At 46.5% G+C, this 12,740-nt stretch overlaps 2 protein-coding genes across 2 annotated transcripts in view; one reads left to right on the plus strand and one right to left on the minus strand.

The window, feature by feature from the left end:
* BSDC1 (BSD domain containing 1) overlaps positions 1 to 12,740 on the plus strand; it is a 427,812-nt gene that overhangs the window by 392,271 nt on the left and 22,801 nt on the right. The gene's annotated exons all lie outside the window — the stretch shown is intronic.
* LCK (LCK proto-oncogene, Src family tyrosine kinase) overlaps positions 1 to 12,740 on the minus strand; it is a 100,569-nt gene that overhangs the window by 24,286 nt on the left and 63,543 nt on the right. Inside the window, exons 6-8 of the mRNA XM_063456008.1 lie at positions 9,179 to 9,282; positions 8,849 to 8,998; positions 8,085 to 8,237 (exon numbers count right to left, since the gene is read on the minus strand). Coding sequence (XP_063312078.1) covers positions 8,085 to 8,237; positions 8,849 to 8,998; positions 9,179 to 9,282 — 407 coding nt within the window. The remainder of the gene's footprint in view (positions 1 to 8,084; positions 8,238 to 8,848; positions 8,999 to 9,178; positions 9,283 to 12,740) is intronic.

Here is a 12,740-nt window from a genome sequence, read left to right on the forward strand (position 1 = left end):
TATACCCAGGTAGAATGGCACTTTTTTTCTTTATTTCCTATGAGTGCTACACAGTGGCTACATACCGGGGTCGCGGCTGCGACCGGGCCCGGCCCACCAGGGGGCCCGGCCGCCCCTGCGACCCGGTATGTAGCCACTGTGGCCAGCCTCTTCTCCTGGGGGGCCGAGGAGCCGGCCACCTCAGGGCCCCCCGAGGCTGGCCCTGCAGTCACCCGGCAGGCAGGCTGGCGGGCCCGTCAGGGAGAACTCTCCCTTGCTGAGTGCTTCCTCTTCAGCTCCCTCGCGCACCGCACTGATGCCGGAGCCGGAAAATGACGTCATCTTCTGGCACCGGCACCCCTACGAGGCACGCGAGGGAGCTGAAGAGGAAGCACTCAGCCAGGGAGAGTGCTCCCTGACGCGCCCGCCAGCCTGCCCGTCTGTGTTAGTGTGTGTGTGTTACTGTGTGTGTGTTAGTGTGTGTGTGTTAGTGTGTTAGTGTGTTAGTGTGTGTGTGTTAGTGTGTGTGTGTTAGTGTGTGTGTGTTAGTGTGTGTGTGTCTGTTATTGAGTGTGTGTCTGCTAGTGAGTGTCAGTGAGTGCGTTACTGTGTGTGTCTGTTACTGAGTGTGTGTCTGTTAGTGAGTGTGTGTTTGTCAGTGAGAGTGTATGTTTTGTAAGTGAGTGTGTATGTCTGTCTGTCGCTGCGTGTGTCTCTGTCAATAAATGTGTGTGTCTGTTAGCTAGTGTGTATGCGTCTGTTTGTGAGAGTGTGTTTGTGTGTCTTCAGCACTTACCTTTCTCCAGCGCCGGACTCCCTTGGCGCTGGGGATCCCTCCGCCTGTCAGCTCCGAATGCGCATCCGCGGCAAGAGCCGCGCGCGCATTCAAACCGCCCATAGGAAAGCATTACTCAATGCTTTCCTATGGACGTTCAGTGTCTTCTCACTGTGATTTTCACAGTGAGAATCGCGGAAGATCCTCTAGCAGCTGTCAATGAGACAGCCACTAGAGGCTGGATTAACCCTCAGTAAAACATAGCAGTTCCTCTGAAACTACTATGTTTTCAGCTGCAGGGTTAAAACTAGAGGGGCCTGGCACCCAGACCACTTCATTGAGCTGATGTGATCTGGGTGTCTGTAGTGGTCCTTTAACCCCTTAAGGACCAAACTTCTGGAATAAAAGGGAATCATGACATGTCACACGTCATGTGTCCTTAAGGGGTTAAGTGTGTGTGCATCTGCATGCACTGGCGTACATACCGCGGTCGCAGGGGTCACAGCCCTGCAACCCCTGCGACTAGGTACTTGCTGCCATGTGTTGCGGCCCTGGCCAGTGCAGAGTAAGCACGGGGGGAGGGGGCGGGGCCCACAGATCAATTTTCGCACTGGGGCCCCATGGGTCATGTGTACGCCACTGGTGCTACAAAATATGCTGTTGATATATAAGGGGGGGGGGGGGGGAGGTATCGAATTATCTATGTAAAAGTCTGTTCCCAATACGTTTATATAGTTTCATGTGCCCAATATTGCATATTTCAATCTCTCACAGTGGTGGCATAACTGCAGGGCCGCATTAACATAGGGGCTGATGGAGCTGCATCTCCAGGCCCAGGCCCATGGAATAGGCCCATTTAACACACTACTTTTTTTTAACACACTACTCTTAGGTTTGTCACCTGACTGGTATTTTAAGGCACAGCTGGTATTTGAGGCTGCCTGGCCGTGACGGTAATGCAGTAATACCATCAATACAAATGCAAATATTTTTTTCAGTATAAACGTAGATTACTCGGGGGGTGGGGCCTGGCGGCCATGCCAGCAGGCTGCACATCACAAGGGCTCCCGAGAAATTTACAGAAAATAGGGTATTTACCCACTTTACTCGGCTTACACTGACCCGGGGGCCCATGGCACGAGACTCTGGAGTGTCCTGGTGTAGCTGGGGCACCTGCTGCAGGGTGGCGCTAGGTCCTGGTTAGAGACTCCGGGTCTCGGAGATTGAGGCCTACCCGAGAGGGGAGTGGGGCGGACGGCCGCTGCCTCGCTCTCCGCCCTGCCTAACATGAACTACCACCAACCTGGCGCCTTCCAGGTCCCGTTTCTCCCCCCCTGTGGGCCGGGGGGGTCATCCCGGTCCCCACCAGGCGGGCTCCCATTTAGGCAACGTACCTGGACGGACAGAAACCGGAGGAAAGAGGCCCCCACGCGGTCTCAACAAAATGGCCGACGGCTACACAGCAACAGCACGGACAGAGATGGCGTTCCCGCTAAGACACGCTGACCAGGTGACACAGCAGCACTGCTAACTCGGGAGTCCCCATGCAACGACCCTGAAACACGCATACTGACAGACGACAACCATAAAAAAGGCACTTCCCTCATAAACCCACAGCAAAGCGGCACCCCCTGAGGCGCACTCTGACCGAGCAAGCTCCTTTACCGAGAAATGCTGGAAGGGCAAACAAGAAAATCCACACCATACACTGACCACATGGTACCACAGCACTCAAACTTACCCGGCAACCGGGAAGCTAAGGCGGGACTCTGGGACCCAGCGGCTCTCGTGGAGTAGCCTCCAGGGACTCTCCCCACACTTAGGCACGGACCACGACCCAACTACCTCATGCTTTGCGCCGGGGTGGAGTTGGTGGTGAACGCCAGTCATTCATAATGAGAAGCATAAAGTATAGTATGCCACGACTAACTACATCAGATAGCACTATAATTGCAGTCACTAAATAACCTGCACATCCTCTACACACAACCTTGTACATAGTTAATATCTGGTTAAGCTTTATACGTATAGAGGAAATAGCGGAATGTAAGATGCCCTGCCTGGTGGCACCCTGTTTTAATGAGAATCTTAGTTAAGCTGGAAACCTTTATAGAGTTACATGTTTATCAGTAGCCAACACTGCATACTCTGTCATACCCTGAAAGACAAACCTACTGTCTTATCTACTGCATGTCATGACTACTTAGACCAGCAGTCACTGTGTATAAAATGTATGCCTCTCACTTATGCATAGTCAAGCAAAACCAGGTCAACGTCTAGACATTAAAGCGAGGACACTCTACGTAAATATCAAGCCACTGTTATTAATCGATTGTTATCTTTATGTAATTAAAAAAAAAGTGCATTGTCTATCTACTACCCACTGTAACTAATGTTTAGAAATCAACGTATGGAATGCCGTTGGGGTACCATATGTAAGCCTGTAACCATTATAAGCACTGCAAAAATAAAGAATTAAAAAAATAACAAAAAACTTAGATTACTCTGCAATACCAGCACTGGCCAGTAGGGCTCACTGTGTATGGAGAGAGGCAGGGATAGGAAGTTACAGCATCTCCTTGCCTCTCTCTTCTCACTGATCTGCCGGGGAGCAGCTACACAGCACAGAGAGTCCAGACAGCAGCTCCCAGCCTGCAGAGACATACTACAGCTCAGGTATGTGAAGGATGGGGGGAAAGGCAGCAGGGAGTCTATGTCTCCCAGTGACCCCATGTCTCCCAGCCAGTGTCCCTAGTGTATCAGTGTCCCCATGGCTCCCAGTTTCCCCATGGCTCCCAGTGTCCCCTAGTCTCCCAGTGTCAGTGTCCCCATGTCTCTCGGTGTCCCCATGTCTCTGAGTGTCCCCAGATGTCTGTGTCCCCATGTCTCCCAGCCAGTCTCCCAGTGTCCCCATGTCTCCCAGTGTCCCTATGTCTCCCAGTCACTCTCCCTAGTATCTGTGTCCCCATGTCTCCCAGTGTCTGTGGGAGACATGACTTCCTGCTTCACTGGACACTGCTGTTAGTGGGTATGGATTTACTTCAAAGATGAAAGCATAAATTAGAAAGAGATTAGCATAGAGTATGTGTTTCCTTATAGCTGCATCCTATGAGTTTCCCTCCAGCACCATCTCCATCAGATACATGACGCTTAAGAGGTATGACTGTTTTATTGTTTTTGGTCGATAAGATTCTGTAATTAGGCCCCATCATAATTGTCAGCACCAGGCCCACTGGGCTCTTAATCTGGCCCTGCATAACTGAGTATCCTGATTCAGTATCTATAATAACGTTAAAGCTTCCAGGTCATAAACATTTTTAATCAACGTAAGCAGAAGGACATCTAATATTTAATGTTTGAGTAGTTGATGATACTGATCATTTTACCAGTTTCTTTATTTCTTTAGCACATTTATTTTCTCTTGTTCTTTTGCTGTCAGTGGTTTTACCACAAAGCTACATAATAAATATGGTAAACAGGTGTTATGTAAACCACAGCGGCCTACTTCCTGTTAACTGCAGTAAATTCAGTAATATGTGGGTAAGTAGGGTGTGTGTGCAGACACTTTTTAACCTTTTTTAGACATCAAATAGTGAGATAACTTAAGTGTGTATATTTAAATCTTAATACAATTATATCATGGTCATGCTCATAATGCAATAGTAAATAATGCTTTTACTGCATATGTCACCCACTAATGGAAAATTCCAGTTGCACATTGCTGAAAGTGATGGTTATATGCATATATGGAAAACAGAGAACACATTGACAACATAAGAAGGTCAAACTGGCTCCTGTGTCACCAAATGCCAATTTCCACAAAGAGGTCTATCAAAAAGATCTGTGAATCTTTCAATATGCTCTCCTTTTTCCCTTTGACGATAACTGTAAAAATGGCAAATTAACTAAAAATAAAACACAAAATAAATAAATTCGAATGAAATTAACATACTCATTGCTGTACAACCCCCAGCCACAGTTTGGAACGGCTCATTGACATGATAGCAGGCATTTCATGGCTGCTATCCGTTTTTTTCAAAGCCCCAGTAGCAATTTTTTGAACAGGTGTGTGAATGGTATTCTCTGCATGCATTTATAGTCTTAGGACGTAGAAGCACAGACAGCATGCAGCAGTCAAGCAGACACCCACAGTACACAACTTGGTCAGATTGTGGATGGACAGGGAATCAGGGATATATCTAAACTTTCTTTCTTTACTGTCTGAAAGTAAAGAGACTGCTTTATAGTTGTTGCAATATTAGCAACGTGCTGCAGTTTTAAGCAGTACAAAGCAACACCCTTGTAACATAACCTGTGCAATATGCATATATGGTCAGGCTCAAACGTCTATTTGCGCAGTAGCCATTAGAGAGTGAGAATTCAGCAGAATTTCATGCCTGGTAAATGTGCCATGGACGTTACAGACCTGCAGTTGCGAGAAACTATTAAGCCTGTCTAGTAATGTAGGTCTCGACTTTATGAGCCTTGTGTTGTTATTTGGCTTAGAATGACACTTTAAGGGCACATTTGTCCTTTGTCTGTGCATGAGTTAGCTAGTCTTCCCACTCCCATATAAAAAGGTATATATTTCAGTCTAAGATACCAGCCACGGTAGCCACCCTAAAATGGTGTAAGGTGAAATAGGAAGTCGGCTCTGGGCCTTTAGATAAAGTAAGGTGTTTGAAGGTTTAAAGCTTTATATCCTGAAGGCAGTGGCAAAACTATAGTAGAGAGGGCTCTGGTGCAAGAGGTTTTTTGGGCCTCCCTATCACAAGGATGGAAAAAATAGGTAGATCCCCGTCTATCTTACAACTCTCACAATGATTTGCCAGCTAGGGATCTACCATTTGCTCATCTTTGCAATGATCATACTTAGCAATGATCAGTGTTTGTATGTTTGAATGTAAACGTGTTTTTTTTTTAGAGTATGTGTGTGTAAATGTAGGGGTGTATTTGTGTGTAATGTTGTGTGTTTTTAGGTACTGTTGCCATTTGTAAGCAGTGGTTTACTTGTGTGTAGTGTTTGCCTTTAGATGTAGGGGTGTATGTAGTGTTGACATTTGAATGCAGAGGTGTAGTGTTGGAGTTTGAATGTTCAGATGTATACACATATACATTCCCACACACACATTGATACACATACATAGAGATATACAGACACACACTGACACACTTACAGATAGACAGACACAGAACTACACACACTGCCACATGTACGGACATGCATATAAGCTGACACACATATAGATACACACACGCTAGCAAACATACAAATACACATACACACACTGATATACATGCACACTAATACCCATACAAATACACACTGATACAAATGCAGATACAAATAAGTATTTGCCGCGAGGCAAACAAGGCATTTGCCTTGGGCGGCACATTCCGGGGGGCGGCTAAAAATGCCGCCCCCAAATGCCCAGGCAAATACCTTGTTAGCCTGGCGGCATTCGGCTAACTGAAAATCCAGGCGCGTGCGGCGCCGGCGAGCACTGATGCGGCGAGCTCTCTGCTCAGCTCCCTCATATTCACGTCATATTCCGGCTCCCGGCATCACTCTGCGGTGCGTGAGGGAGCTGAGCAGAGACAGCTCACAAATCAGTGCCTGGATTACAATTAGCTGCGCAAGTGCCTGCATGCATGCCTCCCTCCCTGCAAGAAGACCCACTGGACCCCAGGTAAAGAAAATCCACCCAGCTTTTCCAAAGGTAGGGAGGCTGGGTGGATTTAAACTAAAATAGAAAAAGTAATCTTTATTAATTAATGTTGGGGGGATGGCTGTGTCTGGCTGTCAGTGTGTGTATGTCTGTCAGTGTGTGTATGTCTGTCAGTGTGTGTGTGTGTGTCTGAGTGATTGTGTGTGTCTGGCTGTCAGTGTGTCTGAGTGATTGTGTGTGTCTGAATTATTGTATGTGTCTTGCTGTCAGTGTGTGTATGTCAGTGTGTGTCTGAGTGATTGATGTGTCTGGCTGTCAGTGTGTGTATGTCAGTGAGTGTCTGAGTTATTGTGTGTGTCTGGCTGACAGTGTGTGTTTGTCAGTGTGTGTCTGAGTGATTGTGTGTGTGGCTGTCAGTGTCTGGCTGTCAGTGTGTATCTGATTGATTGTGTATGTTTGTCACTGTGTGGCTGTCTTCAGTGAGTGAGTGTATGTGTCTGTCAGTGAATGTGTTTGTTTCTGAGTGATTGTGTAAGTGAGGTTACCTGTGTGTCTGAGTGATTGTGTGTGTGTGTCTGTCTGTCAGTGTGTGTCTATGAGTGAGTCTGTCAGTAAATGTGTGAGTGTCTGTCAGTGAATGTCAGTGAATGTGTGTCTGCCTTATTGTGTGTGTATGTCAGTGAGTCAGTGATTGTTTGTGTCAAATCAGTGTGTGTATGTCAGTGTATCTGAGTGTGTGTCTGTCAGTCAAAGTGTGTGTTAGTCGTTTGACAGGAAAAGGTGTGGCATTGACAGGAAGGGGTGGGGCAAATGTAAATTAGGGGGTGCCCAAGTTCCGTCATGCCTAGGGCAGCACAAATACTAAACACATCACTGACAAAGACACACACACAATGAAAACACATGCAGATGAACAGACACAGAGATACATACAATGACACTCACAGAGATATAAAGACATATTTAAGCCATATTTAAGCCATATTTAAGCCATATTTAAGGTACTTCCATACCTTTCTGGTGCAGAAGGGTGGTAACCCTGGTGTCCAGTGGTATCTGGCTTTGTGTGAAAGGAGTCTTGGCCAGACTTTCCCTCCTCTGGTCCTGGCTCTCAGACTCCCTCTTCTCCGGTCCTCCCCTCCCTCCCGCAGAGCTCATTGGTTAGCTGGGAGAAAGTGCATTGTACTCACTTCCTCCCTGACCGGGCACCTGATCAATGATGGCCATGTGGTGGCCCTAAGTGCATAAGCCTCCTCATGGACTCCTGAGCTTGCGAGCCACGGTGCAGCTGCATCTCAAATTTGTAACATCTTATTATTTAATTTAGATCATACAGCCGTGGAATATAAGTTGATAAAAGGGATGTTGAGATCTAGAACAGTTGTGCAGCTATAATCTACCCTTAACAGAATGACAGCACTAATTTATGTATATGTACTCTTTGCCAACCCAAAACAACATAATACATTGTTCTGTTAACCAAAGAGTATTCACACATAGTGTGGATTTATGCAGTGTATATATAACATTTTTATATTTCTAAACAAAGAGGAGGAGAGCAGATGTGACCATTACAGAGAACAATAGGCTCAAATTTGTGATCCATAAAGCCACAATCTAGTACGATCTCTTTACACAGTCTAAAGAAAAAGACCACTTACCCATCCACACCTCTCCAAACTGACCAGCTCCAAGCTTCTTACTCAGCTGCAGTCTGCTGCGTGGAATTTCCCATTCATCGGCCCACCAGGGTTTCTGTGGACGCTGGGTTTGGCATGGCTGCTTCAATAGAGTGCAGAGGCCATCCATCTTATCTGTGAAAGAGCCAATACATTTTCTCAGTTTTGACTTTAAAGTTGTTAGAATGATTTGCGGCATACACATCATCTAGTATCCTCTATGCGTTCTTCTCCTTAAAAATGACTGTAAAATATGGCTCAATGATTTTGCTGTCTATAAGATGTGTTAGTGCTTAAATCTCTAAGAGTACTATCCATTGACATGTACCCTACTCTTCCATTGACTGTAGAGAAGAGGGTTCCATATAACCCCTTGCCTAGTGGACAACTACAAAGCTACAGTAACCCTGTTACAGTGATCCTCAGAGGGTCACTTTGATCACCTTTTGACAATTTCAATGGTATTCATTTATTCATCAAATGTTTGTTAAACGAGTGTGGTTTCTATTACTCACCTTTTGGTGGTGTACGCTGGTATTTATTCTCACACAAAATTCTATTTTGCCGGTTATTGCCTCAATCCTAATAGGATTTTACATTTACACTTTTTACTACGTATAAATAAAGGCATATTTACTTATATACTTTACCCTTTTGTTAATGATCTTATATGTTTTGATTCATAGACCTACTAAATTCTGCAGACATCATCTTTGTTTACCAATTTAATAGTGTCCCATATTTACTTGAGTAATGTTGAACCAAGTCATGTAGGCTGTTGAAAGTTATCCGTGGAGATATGTAGAATCCTCCATTATCCAAATTACGAATCTTATAATGTTTCACAACCTCTCCCTGATTCTGATCCAGATCCCTTACTGAGAGTGAGTAGGATCCTAAGAAGAATAAAATAGAAACGACATTAAGATAAGGTAAGTGTAAGAAAGGAGAGAGATGGTGGAGTTAAACAATATGGGAATAAGAGGTAAAGTCCAGAGTAGTTTACGAATGATTCCATGTTTAAGGAAGATATCATCATTGTATTTTAAGTACCATTGTTCTACTCAATGTTCTACCTTTGTTCGTCTCACTCTCTCGGACAAGGAAAGAGCCTTGTTGGTTTCCTGGGGCTAGAAGCTGACGCTCTGCATCTTTACGACCTAAATCTTTAAAGAACCATCTGAAGAAAAAACATGACTGTATTAGGTTAAATAATATTTGGTGGCATTACAGACGGCAGGAAACAAATCTAAAATATCGACCATTATTAATTCCGTAATGCGAATATGAGAGAGAAAAAAACTCAGTCTAGTTAAGGCATTTAAAATGAAATTACATTTAATTTTTTATTTATTTATTTTTGGTTTTAAAAATAAAATCTGGGTCAGCGACACCCACCCTTACAACCCAGGGGACTGGCACCACAAAGGGAAGCCTCTACGTGAGACCACCAGTCACGTAACAAGACAAAACCACCAATTAGAGTGAATCCCCGACCACACGCACGCAAAGTGAACACTGAGGGGGAAACAAAAGGATGACAACCCGGCCAACCGAAAATGCAATAGACCAACAATTAGCACGAGACTACCAGCAACCCCACCATAGCTTTACAGCACACCCACATACACACAAACGCCCAAGCCACTGGGGAATACTCCCATACCTCTCCACACACACTAGGACAAAGGAAAAGATGAGACACCAAATTACAACACCCACCCCCACTCCTGCAGATCTAACCCTTCACTACCCGCTCCCCCCACCCCCCCGACCACCACATGAGTCGAGAGTACGACACGAACATCTGACCCCAAGAAGCATAAACAAACCGCACGCTCAGCCCCCTGAACGCCCCAGAACAGCAGGGACGGCCTACCAACAGCAAAGGGTAATGAGTGGCAAAGCATAATTCGAACGCAAGGGACCCAAGTCCTGAATTATACAGATATTTGTACTTCCCCCACCATGTAACACCCCCTAACATCTTTTCTGTACCCCACTGTTCACACTCAAAATGATCAAAAGCTATAAATAAAGAATTTATTTTAAAAAAAGAATCTCGGTAATTTGTTTTCAAGTTCAAGTAAAACCAATAAATATGGAGTAAAAACAAATACACTTCCTGATATCGTGCAAAAGTGTCTTTAAAAATCGCACTTCCAGATGTGACCCACATGCCCACCTGCTTCTGCATATTCTGGCATGCTCATTCTAATGTGTGGGCATGAAACAAAGCTGTGGCACAGAATTGTGAGTATTTTGCAGTCCTTTATTTTGTGTTCTTATGTAAGGCATTTTCATGCAAACACTCAACTCTTTGTAGTGGTATCTCCTTGTGAGTAGGCTTGGTGCATGGTCATGGTCAGGGTTTATAGTATGCAGAGAGTGCTCAATCGCCCTGTGAAACCACAGTAGACATGAGTGAGGACATCCAAAGTCAAGCAAAACCACATAGAAAAGTTTTGATTAAATGCTTTCTTATGGGGAAGACACTGTGTGGCGAAACCGACCTCGCCACGTGTCCTTGGAGGGGGCTGCTTGCCTGCCTCTTGCCTTTGGACTATGGACCAGACTTCATGGGAATGTGATACCCCAGATAGCTATACCATGGAGCCTATTCATATAATGAAAGACTATGGGAAAGACTTTAGCTCCATGGCAATTGTACTGTGTGAATAGGATCTGCGCGCTATTCGGTTGTTTTGTGCGCTCAGATCCCAGCTATCTGGGGATATGTGAAATGTCTGTGTGTTATGGTTAAAAAGTAACTTTCTGTATTTTAAAGTGTTTTATGTCTTTCTGTAACCATGTGGTTAATGGAGTCTGTCTCTGTGCTGGAGATAATTAGATTACTTCTCCAGCACAGAGAAGGCTCTGTAAAAAACAGTCTGAGCTGGGAAGCTAGGGGTTTTAAAAGATACTTTACTAACTTTTGAACCCCTGGTCTGATCCATGCCATTTTTTAATATGTTGTTCCCCTGAATGGATTGATTGTGGATATGCATTTTTATGTGAATGTGATGTATGGTTTTAGAGTTAGGAAAGTTGTGTAAAAGTATATTTTAAACTGTATGCATAATGGGATTATGTGTCACACTAAGGGGAGGGGATGTGTGGGAGGTAACATCTATGTCATTGGTTCTTTTATGCCTCCCCCTGGGTGTGGCCTGTATGTGTGAGTTGGAAATAAAAGCCAGGCTGGATGAGCCAGTCCTGAGTTCCTGTTTTACCCTCAAAATGAAGTGTCGTCTCGTTCTTGGGGGGAATTGGATTGTAAGCTGACTGCCAGGAGTGTAAGCGGATTGTATGCTTTTCTTGATCAGCTGTTCCAGTTCGGAGTGTTATCTTGTATCCAGTTCGGGAGTTTGGTGTTCTGCAGTAGCTGTGCCTGTCTCTCAAAAAGGGGATTATCACCTAAACTGGGTTTTATCCTCTTGTAAGTGAAACGGTCCGTTACAATTGGTGGCAAGCGGCGGGATCGTTCCTACAGCCAGAAGGACAGCTACAGGAAACACCATTTCCGTGGATTACAAATTGAGGGCAACGCTAGTACCCGTACAGCGACCCTATCTACAAAAGAATCAACTTCAGCAGAGCAAGCATGGCATATGACTACACTCAGGAGGAGTTTGACAGAGAGGTCATTGAGGTGCTGTCTGGCTATGGACCCAACCCCCCGGAGAGAGCCGTGCAGCTCGCCAGGAAACTAGTAGGAGAGTACCTGCAATCCCTAGTAGATTTGGCCAAAAAGGAATCCCAGGGAGCTGAAGGTGTCGTCCTTCCTCCCCAGCGGCAGAGTAAGTCCCAGGGAGCTGAAGGCGCAGCCCTTCCTCCCCAGCGGCAGTGTGTACCCCAGGGAGCTGATGGTGTCGTCCGTCCTCCCCAGCGGCAGTGTGTGTCCCAGGGAGCAGAAGGTATCGTCCTTCCTCCCCAGCGGCAGTGCGTACCCCAGGGAGCTGATGGCGTCGTCCGTCCTCCCCAGCGGCAGTGTGTAACCCAGGGAGCAGAAGGTGCCGTCCTTCCTCCCCAGCGGCAGTGTGTGTCCCAGGGAGCAGAAGGTACAGTCCTTCCTCCCCAGCGGCAGTGTGTACCCCAGGGAGCTGATGGTGTCGTCCGTCCTCCCCAGCGGCAGTGTGTGTCCCAGGGAGCAGAAGGTGCAGTCTTTCCTCCCCAGCGGCAGTGTGTACCCCAGGGAGCTGATGGTGTCGTCCGTCCTCCCCAGCGCCAGTGTGTGTCCCAGGGAGCAGAAGGTGCAGTCCTTCCTCCCCAGCGGCAGTGTGTACCCCAGGGAGCAGAAGGTGTAGTCCTTCCTCCCCAGCGGCAGAAGGTGTAGTCCTTCCTCCCCAGCGGCAGTGTGTACCCCAGGGAGCAGAAGGTGTAGTCCTTCCTCCCCAGCGGCAGTGTGTACCCCAGGGAGCAGAAGGTGTAGTCCTTCCTCCCCAGTGGCAGTGTGTACCCCAGGGAGCTGATGGTGTCGTCCGTCCTGCCCAGCGGCAGTGTGTGTCCCAGGGAGCAGAAGGTGCAGTCCTTCCTCCCCAGCGGCACTGTGTAACCCAGGGAGCAGAAGGTGCCGTCCTTCCTCCCAAGCGGCAGTGTGTACCCCAGGGAGCTGATGGTGCCGTCCTTCCTCCCCAG

The sequence above is a fragment of the Pelobates fuscus genome, chromosome 1 (genome assembly GCF_036172605.1).
Source record: "Pelobates fuscus isolate aPelFus1 chromosome 1, aPelFus1.pri, whole genome shotgun sequence".
NCBI classification, from domain to species: Eukaryota; Metazoa; Chordata; class Amphibia; order Anura; family Pelobatidae; genus Pelobates; species Pelobates fuscus.